The sequence below is a fragment of the Mixophyes fleayi genome, chromosome 6 (assembly GCF_038048845.1).
Source record: "Mixophyes fleayi isolate aMixFle1 chromosome 6, aMixFle1.hap1, whole genome shotgun sequence".
Classification (NCBI taxonomy): domain Eukaryota; kingdom Metazoa; phylum Chordata; class Amphibia; order Anura; family Limnodynastidae; genus Mixophyes; species Mixophyes fleayi.
The window spans coordinates 12696969-12716272 of NC_134407.1; the positions used below are offsets into that span (position 1 = coordinate 12696969).

Sequence of the window (19304 nt, forward strand, 5' to 3'; positions counted from 1 at the left end):
TCCAGGGGGAGGGAGGGAGGAGAGCTACTTACAGGGGAGGGGGAGATGGGGGCACAGAGGGTGGGGGTCCCTGGGGTAATAAGGGACAGATGCAGAAGGAATGGGGGGGGGGGGGGGGGTCATTTGTAGTTAGATCACTGGGGAGCTGAGAGTTCTACTGTTTGCAACATTGTATCTCCAGAACATTGGGGAGCTGAGAGTTCTACTGTGTGCAACATTGTATCTCCAGAATTCTATCCTCATTCCTGACACTAAAGTAGCGACTCTGCTGAGACTATGCACGTAGACTTTAACAGGAAAATTGACAGGGGCCTCTGAGTGGTCAGTGGTATGTAGTAATTGACTAGTCCTAAGGAAGATTCTATCCTGGGAGGATAGAGGAACTACAGGGCAGTTTGTATTAAATATCCAAATATGGTTTTATTGCAATTGACTTTGGTATTTTTAAAACAATTTTACAGTCAAGTTTTATTGTTTTACTGGTGGCCAAGGATAGAATTGCTGATACCATTAAGTCTGTTCAAGCGCTTTTATTACTTTTTATTTATAGAACTTTTTTATTTCATCCTAAACTTTTAATGAGACAAAACAGTTTCCGTTAACTGTGTACTATTTAAAAAATGAAATTAAAAAATAATTAACCAATGGCAATGTGCCCCCTCCCCAACGTCTCATTATTCTCGGGGGGGCTTTCAGCCCTCTGCTGAAATGTGCTGTGCTTCTTCTTGGCCCCCAGGGCTGTTGAGGGCAGGTAATTAAGAGCATTGGGACCCTTGAAGGGGCAGATTTGACAGCCCAGTAAAATGTATAGGGTTTCCTAAGACCCCAGTCCGTTCTGCAATGAGTAAAAAAAAAGACATATACACAATTTTCAGATAAAGTTTAATATAATAAAAATACCCCCAAAATACTTGTTCTCCACTTATTAAATAAAAACAGAAATTATTTCTTGCTCCCTGGTATAATTATATAATATTGTACTCCTATTCGTATCAAATTATCATGTAATATATCAAATTGCATAGCAATGATGGTAAATGAGCCCTAATGTGTGACAACAGAAATAAAATGTTTTTGTTTTTATTCTATTGTGTGTTATTAATTTCTTTTTTGCAACTTGTTATGTGCTAAACAGGCTAAGAATAACTAGGACGGTCAGAACCAGATGTAAGCTGCTTTTTAAATCCAGACAACGTCCCATCCACAGCAACAGAGAAACATATTAATAACGTCCAGGCAGAAACGTTGGTCAGTTTGGACGATTCTGTCTCTGCGGCCGCTAAGGGGCACTCTATCACCTCTTGTGTCTCTTCAAAATCCAAAACCCCACCTAGGCTTGGCGTATCCCAGCTGGACCTTGCTGTTGAGTAAAGAGAAAAGTCCCAGAGACGTATCTATATTCACCGGCCTGTTTAGGACCAGTAGCCCGTTGGCTCGACCAGGGAGAGGGCTGCGCTCATGCGCCAACTTCACCATTTCCACCAAATTTTCCATGAACTTATCCATCTGGAAAAACACAAAGGATATACAGTGACTAGGGAGTAAGGGAGAGGGGCCTGGAGGTAAAAATGTTCTTAAATTCCCAGAATTCAGTGTACAGATGCACCCAAATTAGTGGTATACATTGGAATAGTTTCTTGCAACCTTTTAACTTTATTTCGGACCCAGAAGAAAGTGTGGGTAGGGTTTATGGCTTGAGAAAACTTTAATTAGCCCCCTCCATCTTACTGAAGCTCCCTCTACTGATCAGTCCATGGCTGCTGCTATAGTAACCAATACACTGCTAACCAGTCCTAGGCTTACTTTTGGTAACTATGACGGCAGACACAGCCTGAACTCGTCTAGAGGGAGCTTCAGTAAGCAGAAGGAGGAAAGAAATTGTCTGCTGTCCTACTGCGTGGGGGCATTTACAAGGGAGGCACCCTTGGGGCACCATAGCTGCCACCTACTGCTACCACGGCAGCTTCACCCCTGCTGCCAAAATAAATGTGAAAATGACGACATTAAGCTGCACCCCAGTCCATACTGCCTACACCCTCAATGTGCCTTGGCAACACTCCCACGCCCTGGTCCTTGGCTCCTTCCTGGTGATAAAACCAGGATTGTCCTGCAAAAAGGGGCTTGAGTTTTGGTATTTTACAAATTAAGTCATTTTAAAAGCTCTACATGTTTTTTCAACAATGTCTCAGGAAATCTGGAAAACATGCAGTTTTGAGAGCAGGGATTTGAGAACAGGTCCAAGGACAACAGGAATATTATTATTATTATTTTAATTATTATTATTAATAATCTTTATAGGGCGCCACATGCGGTCTGCAGCACCGTACAGAGGAGAAAGAACAAGACAGCACATGGTATAACAGCACAATACAGTAAGAAAATAACACTACAACTCTGAACGCAGCTACTGGGGTGTAAGGGGCATAGGCAAACCGAGGGGGGGGGGGGGGTTACTAGTGCCTGGAAACCCCCCTCCAAGCCTGGGGCACTGTATAATTGAGGTGGCTGGACCCTGCCCCCACTTTACACAGCTCTGCTTGAAAAGGGAGAGCTGCGTGCCAGAGCCGTAACTTAGAATTCTAGCGCCTGGGGCGAAAAAGACAAATGCTGCTCCCTTAGCCTTCAATTTTAACCAAATGAACCTAAAACATTCCTAAACTGCGCCCCCTTCAGTGTTGCACCCTGGGCGGTTGCCCCTATGGCACAGCCCTAGTTTCGGCCCTGCTGCGTGCACCTAACAGTACGCAGCATTGCCCATGTATATTATGGGGATAGGAAGCGTTGGAGAGCAGCCAAGCACTGTCTAATATTATAGCTATGCCCTCATGCATGCTGGTCACACCCAGGGCTGCCAAGAGGAATTCAGGGCCCCAGTACAACAAATTCATGTGGCCCCCCTTATAGTCGAGTATGCTAAAAATAATTCCGGAGGTGTGGTCATGCATTTGGGGGCGTGGCTAACACATCAAAATCACTAGGCTCTCAATTCGCCGGAGCGTCACATATGTTCAAGCACTCCTGACTTTCAGGACATCTAGCACCACAGTGTAATATAGAAAGAATGCAGTGTGTACACAAAGAGTTCAGTCTTGGCCTGCACCCTACATTGGGCACAACACTCACCAAAAATTGACATTGTCCCTACTAGAATCACAACATTTCACATACTGTCCTGCTTTTTCCTACCTGTTCTTCTCACTTTCAACACCTGTGGCTGCAGGTTTCTTTAGTTGCAGCTTGTCTGGGTCCTGGAATGCTGGGGGTCCTATTTGGAAAAAAATGGCTACATTTAGATAATTCCAAAACAACCCTGGCGTTAAATTAATACCACCCAGGATTAATATTTAGGCCTTCCTCCAGCTCCAACATTGCAATAATGTGCCCCTTCATCATCGCCATGCCTTATGATCACACTGCGCCCTCTATGCTGCTTTTGCCCCTTCACCTGGCTCCCCTTCATCACACTATACAATGCTGTTCCCCCCCCTTTTTCAATCCCACTGTGCCATGCTGGCCCCCTGTTTTTTAACCCCACTGTGACATGATCACCCCTGTTTTTTAACCCCTCTGTGCCATGCTGCCCCCCTGTTTTTTTAACCCCACTGTGCCATGTTTCCCCCCGTTTTTTAACCCCACTGTGCCATGCCGCCCTCCTGTTTTTTTTAACCCCACTGTGACATGCTCCCCCCTGTTTTTTAACCCCACTGTGCCATGCTGCCCCATTTTTTAACCCCTCTGTGCCATGCCCCCCTCGCTTTTTAACCCCTTTGTACCATGCCCCCCTGTTTTTTAACCCCTCTGTGCCATGCCCCCCCGTTTTTTAACCCCTCTGTGCCATGCCCCCCCCATTTTTTAACCCCTCTGTGTCATGCTGCCCCCCCTCATTTTTTAACCCCTCTGTGCCATGCCCCCCCTCATTTTTTAACCCCTCTGTGTCATGTACTTACCTTTTCCTTTTCTTCTCACTTCTTTCTTGGTCTTCTCTGCCCCTCTCTGCTCCATTCAGACTGTCTGAATGCTGGGCGCGACATGATGACGTCACACTCGGCATTCAGTCTGAATGGAGCAGAGAGGAGGGACGCCGGCGCCGCGATCACGTGAGTATGTTTATTTATTTTTTTAACTACCCTGCTCCCCCCACCAACGACCGACTTATTAGTACCCGCTCCCCCCCCCTCTCGGCGGCCCTGGTCACGCCCAGTGGCGGTGTGGTGTGGAAACCCCCCTCTACAAATCCTGTGTTTGCCCCTGAGAGGTATACTCAGCGCAGGCTGAAACCTGTGCCCATTACCGTGGGCGCGACTAACAGGTTTGGAGCCACTGAAAGAGGTGCGGAGACCATGGAGGAGAGGAGTCAAGGGGCAGAGAGCCCAAGGAGGACGTGCACAGTGTAGCTGGTGATCAAATGTTATATGTAATGAGAACAGGAGGGAAGAGGGCCCTGGTCACTAGAGCTTACAATCTAAATGGATAGATAAAGGGTTGACACATGGGGGTGAGCCAATGTAAGGGGATCTGAAGGCAAGAAGCAAGAGTAGGAGAGATGGAGGATGATAGAGGGTGAGGAATAAGTGATTGGTAACATTTCCCACATACACTAATAATATAACGAAGTTCTAGAATGCTAAATGCTACCGTTGAGTGTACTTACAATGAAATGTTCATGTATGTGATTTTGCGCTACTGAATATGCTGACAATCCCCCCACAACCTACAGTTATCTTATATTTAGTCACTTATTTGACAATAATCTGGGCTGATCAGTGGTTGAAGTATTTCCGCACTTCCTCCACTGGGACTGATGGTAACAAAATACTACTAAATGCAGCTCGGGTGACCGCGGTTGGAAAATTAATTGGACAAACAGCAGCAAACGAATCAAATGCCCCTAAAATGGGTCACATTGGTCTGACATTAATCTAGTTTCATCCAGGAGATATTTGTCTGTTACTGGATTAAGCACAGAATTAACCTGGGCTCACTTCATTACTTGACGTAAAAAGCTTTTTTATATCAGTGAATTATTTGAGCCCAGGTTAAAGCAACGAGTAAATCAGAGCAACGTTCAGGAGCTGACAAATATATCGGACCTGGATAAAATGCACGAGGCTGACATCTCTGTTTTATATGAGCAGCTTTGATTAGCCTGCTAAATCAAACAATGCATGCAATTAAATAAAAATAAATAAATGTAAATATCACAGGGTAAATATTGACACATCCATACTGTCTATGAAATGTTTAAAATGTAGACATTGTCATTGTCGACAGTTGAAATGTCAACAGTAACAATGTCGACATTCAACAAGCAATGCCTGTATTGTCGCCGGGTCCGCCAGCTGTCAGCACAAATCTTTAGGTATTTTGGGAGGGAGGGGTAGTTCTAACGTGTACCACTGTTTGAATTTTTTGCTGTTTTGTGCTGGTGGGTCCGGCGGCTATACAGCTGCCGGCATTGTTTAATTTCGACATTGTGACCGTGGACATAACTATTGTCAACAATCACAATGTCTACATTTTAACCATGTAGGCAGCATGAATGTGTCGGCATTTACACATTTTTGCCGGAAATATGACTACCGCAGAATGCACAAGGGCAACAAAACATTTTGGCTTTCACAGGAGTCTGTGGTCTATGGATGGGGCCCCTGGGTCCCGTAGCCGCTATAATTCTACCTCTTCTTCCTTGCACCTTCCCGCCAGCAAAGCGCCCAATGAAATTATTTTCAAATATTGTCAACTATGGATTTTGCGGTTTTCACTTGACAATGATGGCGGCCCTATTCTTAGGCCACTCCCACACAAATTGTGTCTACGTGATAGGTGTCTGTGTGACAGGCGCTTACACAAACAGTAAGGAGTTGTGTGGCTCATTTGCTAAGATTGTCTTTAGGTGCATTACTTACAACAATCAGCTCTTATCTGTCTAGTGCTAGTTACACAATGAAAGCACGCATCTGATTGGTTGCTGTGGTTTAATACAAACTTTGCCCCACATGCAATATTGTTAAATGAGCATTGGTGTGTAAAGAACAGAAATAACATATTTGGGGCATTTTTTATTTTTTCATAATTTTTTCACACTATTTTACTTCTTACACTACTAGACTCCTGCTACGTCTAATCTCTCTTATTTGAATACACTGGAAACTGAACAGGAGGAGACATTTGTGAAGATTATTAATTCATTAGGTGTCCACTTGTGACAGTAAAACAAAAAACACTTTATTGAAGACACATCGACTGAAAGGTTGGATAGAAGGGTGACTTTCACCGTTACTAAAAATCAATTACAAGACTTTATAAAGTAACAAGTAATCTTATACAAGATCTTTAGTAAAGATGTTATTCTTAATTACTACGTATTAAACATGCTTGCTTAGGCTGGGGACACACTACAGAATTTTCCGACAAATGCATTATCTACAACGATTGTACCAATGACTGAAACAAAAACCCCCAGAGGTCCTGATCAGGAATTGTACACACTATACACGGTTTATAAGATTTAACCTCAGATCTGTGCTCTTCATCTGTCATAACCATCGGCTAAAAAGATCGCGACTGTAAACTCAATGTAGATCCTGATTGTGAGTACGTACACACTGCAAGATTGGAAGGACGTCGTTCCTTAGCTGATCAAGATTTATAGTTCTGCTGGACAATCAAATTAAAGGATGATCGGTGCTTTGGAACGACCCTCATTCATTGCTGGAGCGTACACACTAATGCAATATCTGGCCGAATGGTTGATTATCGTTTAATTGACCCAATAATGGGCTGAAAAGACTGTAATGTGTACCCAGCCTTACCGTCCCAGAAAGTCTGGGAGACTCCTCAATCTCAGGGAGTTGTGGACTCTCGGGAGAGAAGACCACCCCTTGTTAAATGATAAATGATGAAAACCAGAGGGACTATTACAGAAAACATAAGAGAGTGAGATATATTGGATGAATCAATAAGACTAATTTTCCTGTGTTTCACTATTTAAAGATTTGTATATCATCGTCTCCTCCCCCACCTCACCTGGCACATCTCTTTCAGATATTTCTCTGTGGTGTCTCCTGGGTGTTGGATCAGGTTGATGTAGGAGAGATCTTCTGTCCAAGGGTTCCACCATGAGAGTAACGATGGAGGATCTCGAAGCTTGTCCCACTTCACCTGGAGAGCTTGTGCATCCCGTCTGCAAAAAAAATTGATGTGCAGAAAAACTTGAAGAAAGGAGAAACAGGTTATACTAACGTCCAACAATAAAGCCACTAACACAATAAAACTGATGCACAGATAATAGGAAGAGGCCTTAGATATCATAATAGTTTCACCATCACTTGTCGAGTTCTCCAGAACACTCACTTGTTGAGAGCCATCCGAGGATACGACAGAGGTCCCCAGGTCACCGTGTCGATGTAATTCAGAGGTATCCGAAACACTCGCGAGCTACCGAGCTCCACAAAATCATAGTAACAGATCAGTAGGGATTTATCGCACAGAAATGCCAGGACCTCACGCTCTGTACCCCAGTGACTGATCCTGCGGAGGAGATATATCATCATAATTTAGATACAAAGGCCAATGAAGAGAAGCGAGAGGAACAAATGATGGAGAATGAAGATAAGGGGTGAATGAGACACGAGTAACAGGGTTAAATATCAGGGAGGAAAGGAAGAAAGATGTAAAACAAATCATTACTGTGCCAGGATCCAGGAGCTCTGCAGGTTCCCGTCCTCGTCCTGAGATAGGTGGCTTTGAATTTGCTGTATAGCCTGCTGGGCCACCGACGGCTAATGGGTGAGAAATGGGTAATTGTCAGAATAATGCAATGTACTTATCAGTAGCGGTTACATTGAAAGAATAATAAGCAGTATCAACCCCATACTGATGTCCCCACGTTGAAGGCCGTTTGTGAAGTACCATTCATCCACTACGCAGTGCAAAATCACCTTTGGTCCCTCTATGTGCACCTAGATTTCCGCCAAGGTTCATGGGTTTGTGGAAGCACAAAACAGTGCGGGGTGGAGCAGGAAGGATACTTTACAAACTACAAAGTAGGTGCACCTAGTCGTGGTGGAGCGAGATTAAGAAATACAGTCCAGGGGAAAACGCAGGATTTGTAGGGGGGAAATTCCACACCCCGCCGCCAGTGGGCGTGACCAGTGTGCATGGGGGCGTGGCTATAATTTTATACAATGTTTGGTTGCTCTCCAACTCCCCTATCCCCATAATATACATGGGCAATGCTGCGTGCACTACTGTTAGGTGCACGCAGCTCTCCCTTTTCAAGCAGAGCTGTATGAAGCGGAAGCAGGGTCCAGCCACCTCAATTATACAGTGCCCCAGGCTTGGAGGGGAGTTTCCAGGCACTAGGAAACCCCCCTCGGTTTGCCTATGCAGTCCTTCTATCCGCTGACAACATTTTACAGTGCGCTTTGAGTGTATTTGGTAAATGAGACCCTCTTTGTTGGCACATGCCCTCTCTCTCTTCCAGCTGGCAGAAATTGTGGAGCCGTCATGATGCATCACAACAGAGTAGAAAAAAAGAGATGTGAGAGCACGGTACATACAGAGAAAGAATGGAAAAATATTGGAAAGAAAAGGCAAATAAAACTGTAACCACTCTCCTGGAACGTTTGGGAGACTCAGGGATTTCGGGGGGGAGTAGGCCACTCTGTTAGCAGGAAATACACTACCTACAAAGGATCTACATAATGTCTGAGCTGTTTATTCTGAGTGGCTGTTTAATGTGTCAGATGGAGGCGAAATAACAGCGACCTCAGCAGGGCTCGTGTTTGCTTCAGCTGTTTTCCTGCTGGACGCAAAATGATGCTTACTGCATATTAATAGATGCCGGGGCTGGAAATCTGCTTGTGTGACACCTTCTAGCTCACTTTAAGAGAATAGCATCTTCAGTTTACCACCTCATAAGTTTACCTCGGCCTTCTGCTTTACCTCTTTTTGAGAATACTAATGAGGAGTCTTGAGGCAGCTGTCTCAGGCAGCAAGTTTTGGGGGGCAGCAAATGTAAATTAAAATATCTGTTTTTTTTAAAGTGCATATAACTCATATACAAAAGTCAACAATGGGAGCCAATGAAGAAATGTATATATACAGATCTATAGCTGAAGAATAGTTTGGAAGGAAAGTGGGACAGGAGATTCAGGTCCACAAGAACGACAGTTGGAATATATGATACAAGTGCACAGTTACCCGGAATATGAAGAAATCCTCTTTGGAGAGGTTCGGCTTTCGGTCTATATCAATGTTTTGGGGAGTGAAGGATGCTCGAGGCTCCTTGGTATATAGGGCGCTCAGCGTTGATTTGGGGTCTGCGCTGTCAGCCGGTGATGCGGTCTCTGGGGTTATTGATTTTTCTTTGTCCATTTGTGGACTAATGATTACTGTATTAATACCCAGAAATGTCTCTAATGCCTATTCATCGGCCACTTGATATCTTTTGTGGAGTTTTCTCTTTAGTTCTCTCTTTAAGCAAGGTTTATCTGCACTTGCTCTCTGTCTCTTTGCTTTTGTTTTCTGTCACAGTTGTCTCTTATTTTTATTTGCACACTCTTGTCCTCTCTCTTGTCTTAGCGTGCGGTCTATGGTTCTTTTCTCTAGGTGTCTGTATCTTATTCCCTTTGTTGTTTATTTTGCTCCCTTCAACAGTTGTCTGTCTCTTCTGCTGGTTTGCTGTCTCTTGTCCTGTATGGCAGTCCACAGTCTCTTGGTTTCTTTTGCAGTCTCTTGTTCTCTGTCCCAGTTGTCTCTCTTTTACTCACTCTTGCTGTCTCCTGCTCAAGATGTCTGTCTTGCCTCTCTTGGTCTGTGCTGACTGGCAGTCGCCTGTCTATTGTTTTGCTAGTTTGCTGTCTCTTGTTCTGTGTTACAGTTGTCTGTCTCTTGCTCTCGCTGGCTGTCTCTGGTTCTGTGTTACAGTTGTCTGTCTCTTGCTCTCGCTGGCTGTCTCTGGTTCTGTGTTACAGTTGTCTGTCTCTTGCTCTCGCTAGCTGTCTCTGTGTTACAGTTGTGTCTCTAGTTGTATTGCACGGTGGAAGCAGGAAATGTTTCTAAGAAACGAAACCAGTTCATCCAGTACTGGTCTGTGTACAGTGTGTACAATCTGCTGTCACCTCGCTCCCTTCCTGCCCTCCGTCCTCCATGTCTTCTGGAGACAATTCAATTACCAAACACATAGTGAGGTCTCGTCTGCACCGGAATCAGTTACAGCAACAAGAGTAGTCTGGGATGTGTGATACAGGTCACAGTGGTCTCTGTACAGCCATGCAGTGTGAAATAATAATATAAACATAGAATTTGACGGCAGATAAGAACCGCTTGGCACACCTAGTCTGCCCAATTTTTATCCTATGGTAACCTCAAACCCTATTTGATCCTTAGTTCTTTGTAAGGATATCCTTATGTCTATCCCAAGCATGTTTAAATTGCTCTACTGTATTATTCTCTACCACCTCTGATGGGAGGCTATTCCACTTATCCACTACCCTTTTCTGTGAAGTAGTTTTTCCTCACATTCCCTGTGAACCTACTTCCCCCCAGTGTCAGTACATGTCCTCGTGTTCTAATACTTCTCTTCCCCCCAGTGTCAGTACATGTCCTCGTGTTCTAATACTTCTCTTCCCCCCAGTGTCAGTACATGTCCTTGTGTTCTAATACTTCTCTTCCCCCCAGTGTCAGTACATGTCCTCGTGTTCTAATACGTCTCTTCCCCCCAGTGTCAGTACATGTCCTCGTGTTCCAATACTTCTCTTCCCCCCAGTGTCAGTGCATGTCCTCGTGTTCTAATACTTCTCTTCCCCCCAGTGTCAGTACATGTCCTCGTGTTCTAATACGTCTCTTCCCCCCAGTGTCAGTACATGTCCTCGTGTTCTAATACGTCTCTTCCCCCCAGTGTCAGTACATGTCCTCGTGTTCTAATACGTCTCTTCCCCCCAGTGTCAGTACATGTCCTCGTGTTCTAATACTTCTCTTCCCCCCAGTGTCAGTGCATGTCCTCGTGTTCTAATACTTCTCTTCCCCCCAGTGTCAGTGCATGTCCTCGTGTTCTAATACTTCTCTTCCCCCCAGTGTCAGTACATGTCCTTGTGTTCTAATACGTCTCTTCCCCCCAGTGTCAGTACATGTCCTCGTGTTCTAATACGTCTCTTCCCCCCAGTGTCAGTACATGTCCTCGTGTTCTAATACTTCTCTTCCCCCCAGTGTCAGTGCATGTCCTCGTGTTCTAATACTTCTCTTCCCCCCAGTGTCAGTGCATGTCCTCGTGTTCTAATACTTCTCTTCCCCCCAGTGTCAGTGCATGTCCTCGTGTTCTAATACTTCTCTTCCCCCCAGTGTCAGTACATGTCCTCATGTTCTAATACTTCTCTTCCCCCCAGTGTCAGTACATGTCCTTGTGTTCTAATACTTCTCTTCCCCCCAGTGTCAGTACATGTCCTCGTGTTCTAATACTTCTATTCCCCCCAGTGTCAGTACATGTCCTCGTGTTCTAATACTTCTCTTCCCCCCAGTGTCAGTACATGTCCTCGTGTTCTAATACTTCTCTTCCCCCCAGTGTCAGTACATGTCCTCGTGTTCTAATACTTCTCTTTCCCCCAGTGTCAGTACATGTCCTCGTGTTCTAATACTTCTCTTTCCCCCGTGTCAGTACATGTCCTCGTGTTCTAATACTTCTCTTCCCCCCAGTGTCAGTACATGTCCTCGTGTTCTAGTACTTCTCTTCCCCCCAGTGTCAGTACATGTCCTCGTGTTCTAATACTTCTCTTCCCCCCAGTGTCAGTACATGTCCTTGTGTTCTAATACTTCTCTTCCCCCCAGTGTCAGTACATGTCCTCGTGTTCTAATACTTCTATTCACCCCAGTGTCAGTACATGTCCTCGTGTTCTAATACTTCTCTTCCCCCCAGTGTCAGTACATGTCCTCGTGTTCTAATACTTCTCTTCCCCCCAGTGTCAGTACATGTCCTCGTGTTCTAATACTTCTCTTCCAACCCAGTGTCAGTGCATGTCCTCGTGTTCTAATACGTCTCTTCCCCCCCAATGTCAATACATGTCCTCGTGTTCTAATACTTCTCTTCCCCCCAGTGTCAGTACATGTCCTCGTGTTCTAATACTTCTCTTCCCCCCAGTGTCAGTACATGTCCTCGTGTTCTAATACTTCTCTTCCCCCCAGTGTTAGTGCATGTCCTTGTGTTCTAATACTTCTCTTTCCCCCGTGTCAGTACATGTCCTCGTGTTCTAATACTTCTCTTCCCCCCAGTGTCAGTGCATGTCCTCGTGTTCAAATACTTCTCTTCCCCCCAGTGTCAGTGCATGTCCTCGTGTTCTAATACTTCTCTTTCCCCCGTGTCAGTACATGTCCTCGTGTTCTAATACTTCTCTTCCCCCCAGTGTCAGTACATGTCCTCGTGTTCTAGTAGTTCTCTTCCCCCCAGTGTCAGTACATGTCCTCGTGTTCTAATACTTCTCTTCCCCCCAGTGTCAGTACATGTCCTCGTGTTCTAATACTTCTCTTCCCCCCAGTGTCAGTGCATGTCCTCGTGTTCTAATACTTCTCTTCCCCCCAGTGTCAGTACATGTCCTCGTGTTCTAATACTTCTCTTCCCCCCAGTGTCAGTACATGTCCTCGTGTTCTAATACTTCTCTTCCCCCCAGTGTCAGTACATGTCCTCGTGTTCTAATACTTCTCTTCCCCCCAGTGTCAGTACATGTCCTCGTGTTCTAATACTTCTCTTCCCCCCAGTGTCAGTACATGTCCTCGTGTTCTAATACTTCTCTTCCCCCCCAGTGTCAGTACATGTCCTCGTGTTCTAATACTTCTCTTCCCCCCAGTGTCAGTGCATGTCCTCGTGTTCTAATACTTCTCTTCCCCCCAGTGTCAGTACATGTCCTCGTGTTCTAATACTTCTCTTCCCTCCAGTGTCAGTACATGTCCTCGTGTTCTAATACTTCTCTTCCCCCCAGTGTCAGTACATGTCCTCGTGTTCTAATACTTCTCTTCCCCCCAGTGTCAGTACATGTCCTCGTGTTCTAATACTTCTCTTCCCCCCAGTGTCAGTACATGTCCTCGTGTTCTAATACTTCTCTTCCTTTGTAGAATGTTTCCCTCCTGCACCTTGTTATAACCCTTGATATATTTCTGTATAATAATACAGCATTGTTAATATGAACATTCTTGGGGGTATTCAATTAGGGTTTGCGGCTACGCTTGTAAAGTGCCATTACAGTACAGCAACATCACGGATTTCTGGGGTGCGCACAGAAATCGACAATGTTGCGGTACCAGGACCCGTGCGACCGCGTGTGATCGCAGCCACGTATCCTAATTGAATATGCCCCTCTGTGTGATCCCTACTAAGTAATTTGGTATATTGCGCAAAATAATAAATGAACCCACTATTACACAAACATCTTGTGATACATGACGTGTGGTTTAGCAAAAAAAAATAAAAAAAATACTGATTGCAAAATACAATGGGGCATATTCAATTGACGGCGGGATCGCCGAAAATCCCGCGCTCCAAAAATATTACCGTTAATACGGTAATATCTCGCTGGATTTCAGCTCGCAGCTCCCTGCGAAGGGGTGAAAAAAACATTTAAAGAAAAGATATTGATTTTTTTCTTGTACTAAATATATCACTGTTTCAGCTTCTGGGATCTCATATTTGTCCAAATGTCCTCTATGCAATAAGTTGTAAACATTAACACTTATACCCAGGTGCAGAAAATGTGAATAAAACTAATGCATTTTTTCTTTATTAAAATAAATGGCAAATTTAAATGACATTTTATTGTTTACCAAAAGTTTTTTTTTTTAATGATTGTTCCGTCCCTTTTACAAAGTTGTATCAACTATCCTGAACTATGTTTAATCTCCTGCTCTGGATCCTGTTACAGACATAGTTTAGTATTTTTTTTCTGAGACCATAATTGAAGGTTTCAATGAAGCATTTGATGTAATTTTCATTTGTATTCATTCTCCAACACTGGTCACACACAGACGTTCCTGAGATGAAGTGGGCGTGGCCAGAACAGCCTGCAGCCAATCAGAGCGTTGGAATGTGAACAGCAATTTAATCTCAGACAATTTGTTTGAAGTGGGAGGGTCTAGGCCAACGCGTAGCCAATCCAAGCATTTTAATGTTAACAGCAGCACAGAGTAATGCTGCAAGGCTTCTGTTAAGTTGGTGCAGGAAGATTGTGGAGCCGAACGCACCTCTTAATAAATGTATATGGACGTACAGCGCCGTAAAATGGAAAGCATTAACAGTGTAGGCAGTATGGTGGCACAGTGGTTAGCATTAACGCCTCAACCAAGGCTGTATCTGTGTGGAGTTTGTATGTTCTCCCCGTGTCTGCGTGCGGTTTCCTCCCATGGCCCAAAAACATACGGTCAGTTTAATTGGCTACTGACAAAATGGACCATAGCGTGTGTGCATACGGTTGGAAAATTAGATTGTAGGCTTCAATGTAATACCACGTATTCTACATAAATAAATGATAATGATAATAAAATAATATATAGGCCTTAGTGAAAAACACAGAAGCCTGAGGGTTAAAACAATGAATTTAGTAAAATGTGCTGAAGGGCATTTGCAAACTGGAAAAAAACTGGTCTAACGGGTAAAGATTTATCAAAACTTCAAACAAGTAAAATTGGAGGTGTTGCTCATAGCAGCCAATCAGATTCTAGCTGTCATGTTCTAGAATGTACTGGATACATGACAGGTAGAATCTGATTGGTTGCTGTGGGCAACACCTCCACTTTTCTTTCCTAAAGGTGGAAAACTTTTAAGCAAACTATACAATCAGTGCTAGGCAGGATTTGTCTAATAAGTGTGCTGCATAAGGCAACGACAGAAATGTTTCCCCTCCCATTGATTACATGGACTACCATAACCATTTATATACAAGCTAACACATTCTAACAGGCAAATATTACAATTATTACATCTATCAACAGAAAACAGCAGTTAAATGACTTCCCTGTATTTTGCCAAACTCCTACACCAGCTACCTCAGACAGCTGCCCGCTTATAGGGACAAATCCATAGAATTTTCGGTGCTAATTTGGCCACTGAGAGGCGCTATTTCATTAGTGTCTATGGATGATGATTTATTAAGGATCTTAACTTGAGAAACTTCATATTTTAGTCTCCTGGACAAAACCATGTTACAATGCAAGGGGTGCAAATTAGTTTTCTGTTTTGCACATAAGTTAAATACTGACTGTTTTATCATGTAGCACACAAATACTTGATAGCTTATTTGTACACTGAAATTTAAAGTTGATATTTGTGTACTACATGAAAAAAACAGTCAGTATTTAACTTATGTGCAAAACAGAAAACTAATTTGCACCCCTTGCATTGTAAGGTAAAATATAAAATAAAAAAGTCATAAATTGGACACATAAATAGGGATGAACAGGCTTAAAGTGTCATATAAGAACACTGGCCTCAGGTATTTTGAGGGGCCGACACCTTGTCCACGGGAACCTGGCCTATCAATTCATGAGCCATACCTGACCACTGTCCTGATGTGAGGACCGGACAGCTGTTTGCGTTAATAATTCTGTGTTTGGTACCTGGTTATACTATTTAAAACATTAATCCAGCAAATTGATCCCCTTTTACCTTAATTCTTCATGCTCGTTATTTTTCTCCCCCCCCCCTCTCTTAAAATGCTTAATATTATATCAGTTGTAATTTTATCAAATCAAATATTAAATGTAAAAAAACGTTTTACATCTGTGTCATTCACTGTGTATCCCCGTTTGTGTCATTGTTCCTGGTACTGTTGTATCATGACTGCCACACACAGACTTATAATCAAATCGCAATTTATTTTGTCATCTTTTGGCTCATTTTTCCAGTTTGTTTGTGGTGTGTCTATGGGGGGGCAAAGCGCTATCACAGGAGGCGTGAGGGATAGAGGCAGTGTCGGGTGAGCGCCCCCTGAAGCCCTTTGCCCTCTCACAAACAGACGATTTGCCTGAGAAGAACATAAACAAAGGGAGGTTCCATGAACAGTCCCGTCTTCAGTTCAGGGGTGACTGATACAAAGGAGGTAAGTGTGAAAGACCCTGTACACTCTTCAAGGGCTCTTCTTTACGAAGTCCCACCTTTGCACCCTCTTTCCGACAAAGACGACCTACGGTTCTCAGTTGCGGCGAGAGGTGGGCTGCAAAGAGACAGCCGCCGTTCTCCCAAACCTGCCCACGCCGCCCCTCCCTCCAGTCCCTTCTTCGGGAGAGGAGAGGGCCGCAGGCTCGTGCGGACTCTGTGTGGTGTCCCAAGAGGTGAAGGGCAGGGGGTGTCATCGATAAACGCAGTGATTTCATCCCGGAAGAAGGAGTTGTGGATTCCACTCCCCATCCCGGTAGACCCTCCCATGCCTGCTTGCAAAAACTGGTGCAGGGTGCTGAGACCGTAGTCTGCCTCTCCTCGTGGGGGGTGGTGCTGCTGGCTCCAGGGCTGCATCTCACGGCCCCGGTGAGGGGTGGAAGGGCTGCCTCCTCGCCCTGATCCGGGCCCACCTCGAACATCATCTGAGGAAGACCACCTGAGCAATAGAGGCGAGGTGCGAGGAGGAAACATGTCAATTTCATCATGGGACATCCTTCGGGAGAGAGGGGCCTGTTTAGAGAGTAACATGAAATTAGTTGAACAACAACTAAAGAGGCTGTATATTACTGAACTACAATACATACATGTAATGACAGGAGTGTTCATATTCAACTAGATATGTCCATCATGCTCTCACGCCTTAGTTTGTCAGGAGGGAGGTGCTTCACTAACAGAACAGACACTGAGTGACAGGCAGATTTTCAGACTTGCTGCACAGAAATGGATTGGTTGATCAAGGCACCTGCACTAATGTTGTGGGAGGAGCTTCCACTGCCTATATTAGAACTTTGAAGTGTTACTTTACTATTAAACAGAGCTGCAGTGAAATACCCAAGTAAGACTCATCAATGTATCTTATCTCCCTGGTTCCAAAATTAAAAATTTCAATTCAGGGGTTAAGTAGTCCTTTAAATACATAATGTTGATTCAGTGTATTTACATTTTCCTTTATTAACATGAGTTTTACAATAGGGACATAATGATAATATTCTTGTGCGCATTGTTACATTAAATGAGAAAGCAATCAGGACGGCCACAGTCATGGATACGGGCATCTGTGTAGCGGCATCTAGTAATTACTTTCTGCCTCTCTGTGTGAAATGCACCAGCTGCGTCAGGTCAGAGACATACAGAGATTATTGTCTGGCTAATTCAGAGCTGTGATAATCCTGGAGCTGACTGAGTGGTTAAGAGCATCGGTTTGGAAAAATATATACTTTTTTTTTTTGGAGGAAAAGTCTGATTAGTATTCCAGGATCAGCTTCTAGTAACATTGACATTGGCACATTTACAGCTTGGTTGACCTTCTCAAGAGTAAAGGAGTTTGAGGAAAAATTAAAACACAATAATATTAGAATCATTGTCTTTTGGAGAGGGCTGAAGTGCATCCACGGAACAATTTGTGGAAAGGTGGTTGGTGCATTCTATATGTCACTGGGGCTTCCCCATGTGTCCCACGCTTTCTATCTTTAGATACCTAGATGCCATCTTATGGGCTGCCAGGAAAGTAGGGGATGTACTGAATGAGGGCACCGGAGTTTCCTTCCTCCTAGACTTTTCTATTACCCTACAAAATCAAAGAGGTAGCTTTGTACCTGGAAAAAAAGATGTATAAAAGTATATAATACAAGGCAGCACGGTGGCTCAGTGGTTAGCACTTTTGCCTTACAGCACTGGGGTCATGAGTTCAATTCCCGACCATGGCCTTATCTGTGTGGAGTTTGTATGTTCTCCCAGTGTTTGCGTGGGTTTCCTCCATGTGCTCTGGTTTCCTCCAACACTCCAAAAACATACTGGTAGGTTAATTGGCTGCTAACAAATTGACCCTAGTCTGTGTCTGTCTGTCTGTGTGTGTGTGTGTATGTTAGGGAATTTAGACTGTAAGCCCCAATGGGGCAGAGACTGATGTGAGTGAGTTCTCTGTACTGCGCTGCAGAATTAGTAGTGCTATATAAATAAATGGTGATGATGATGATGCGCCAGAAGGGTATCCGCTTTGCCATGATATTTCCATCAGTTTTGTGTCCATCATAATGGAAAAGAACGGTTCCTCAAAGAACCAGCTGAGATGCAACAATGCTTGGAGCAGTGGCGGATCCAGGGGGGGGGGATCCGCCACTGCAGACACTTGCTGCCGAATGCTGCACAGTATGTGCAGGTCCGTCCAGCCGTGACAGGTAGGGACAGTGTGCTGCCCGGCTGCTCTGACTGTGTTTAAAACACAATCAGAGCAGCCGGGCAGCACACTGTCCCTGCCTGTCACGGCTGGACGGACCTGCACATAGTGTGCAGCCGTCGGCAGCCTAAGATGTTAGAAAGGGGCGGGGCCTAACCCCCCCTAAATCGCCCCCCCCCCCTAAATCGCCCCGGTGCAGCATTTTCCTAGATCCGCCCCTGGCTTGGAGAAGGCGGGTTCTCACTGTATTCGACTGAGCTGATGCTACAAGACAGTTGTGCTTCTAAACCAAAGAGCCAATCTCATGGCTCTCTTCCAGTGTGCATCTTCTCTGTGGGACATTTCCTGGCTAATAAGATGGAACCTCATCTTCAAATAGTTGGGTACCATGGTACGATCAGATCCCTGAGATGTGTCACTACTTTCTATCGTTTTTGCACTAATTGTCTACTTACGTCACCTTATGGTCATTGGTCCTAGTGTTAAATTTTGTTTATTTTTTCTGGCGTGTTTATGTGTCTCGTTAGGGACAGCACGGTGGCTCAGTGGTTAGCACTTCTGCCTCGCAGCACTGGGGGCATAAGTTCAATTGACGACCATAGCCTTATCTGTGCGGCGTCTGTATGTTCTCCCTGTGTTTGCTTTCTTACGATCCCAAAACTTACTAGTAGGTTAATTTGGTTGCTATTAAATTGACCTTTGTCTCTCTCTGTCTGTGTATGTTATGGAATTTAGATTGTAAGCTCCAATGGGGCAGGGACTGATGTGAGTGAGTTCTCTGTACAGCGCTGCAGAATTATTGGCGCTATATAAATAGCTGATGATGATGATGATGATGATGTTCCCCTACTCCCTCCATCCACCACGTTCGCTTGTGTCCCAATTGCTCCAACTGTCTCTCACTTTCCCTCAATGTAAGATCTCACGGACGGGGTTCTCTTAAGCTTACGTCTCACGTCTGTCCACTCTCCATCTACCTTGTATGTCCCT

The 19304-nt window shown here is 44.5% G+C and overlaps 2 protein-coding genes across 2 annotated transcripts in view; both read right to left on the bottom strand.

Annotated features, from left to right (window-relative positions):
• Positions 1-863: 863 nt before the first annotated feature.
• Positions 864-10167, bottom strand: LOC142160822 (tumor protein p63-regulated gene 1-like protein). The gene is made up of 5 exons (XM_075215825.1): positions 9205-10167; positions 7690-7781; positions 7354-7530; positions 7027-7183; positions 864-1506 (listed from the first exon to the last, which is right to left on the bottom strand). The coding sequence occupies exons 1-5, from the start codon at positions 9376-9378 to the stop codon at positions 1312-1314; spliced, it is 795 nt and encodes a 264-aa protein (XP_075071926.1). The 5' UTR covers positions 9379-10167; the 3' UTR covers positions 864-1311.
• Positions 10168-15835: 5668 nt separating this feature from the next.
• GPR162 (G protein-coupled receptor 162) overlaps positions 15836-19304 on the bottom strand; it is a 37847-nt gene continuing 34378 nt past the window's right edge. Inside the window, exon 5 of the mRNA XM_075215826.1 lies at positions 15836-16648. Coding sequence (XP_075071927.1) covers positions 16121-16648 — 528 coding nt within the window. The 3' untranslated portion in view covers positions 15836-16120. The remainder of the gene's footprint in view (positions 16649-19304) is intronic.

What these genes read in the sequence shown, in the direction of transcription:
- LOC142160822 (XM_075215825.1), bottom strand. Translation starts at nt 9,378, where the DNA reads ATGGACAAAGAAAAATCAATAACCCCAGAGACCGCATCACCGGCTGAC. An exon ending in CCTCGGATGGCTCTCAACAA is followed by an intron (nt 7,184 to 7,353) that starts GTGAGTGTTCTG and finishes TTTTTTTTGCAG; the next exon opens with ACGGGATGCACAAGCTCTCC. An exon ending in ATCTGAAAGAGATGTGCCAG is followed by an intron (nt 1,507 to 7,026) that starts GTGAGGTGGGGG and finishes GTGTTTTTCCAG; the next exon opens with ATGGATAAGTTCATGGAAAA.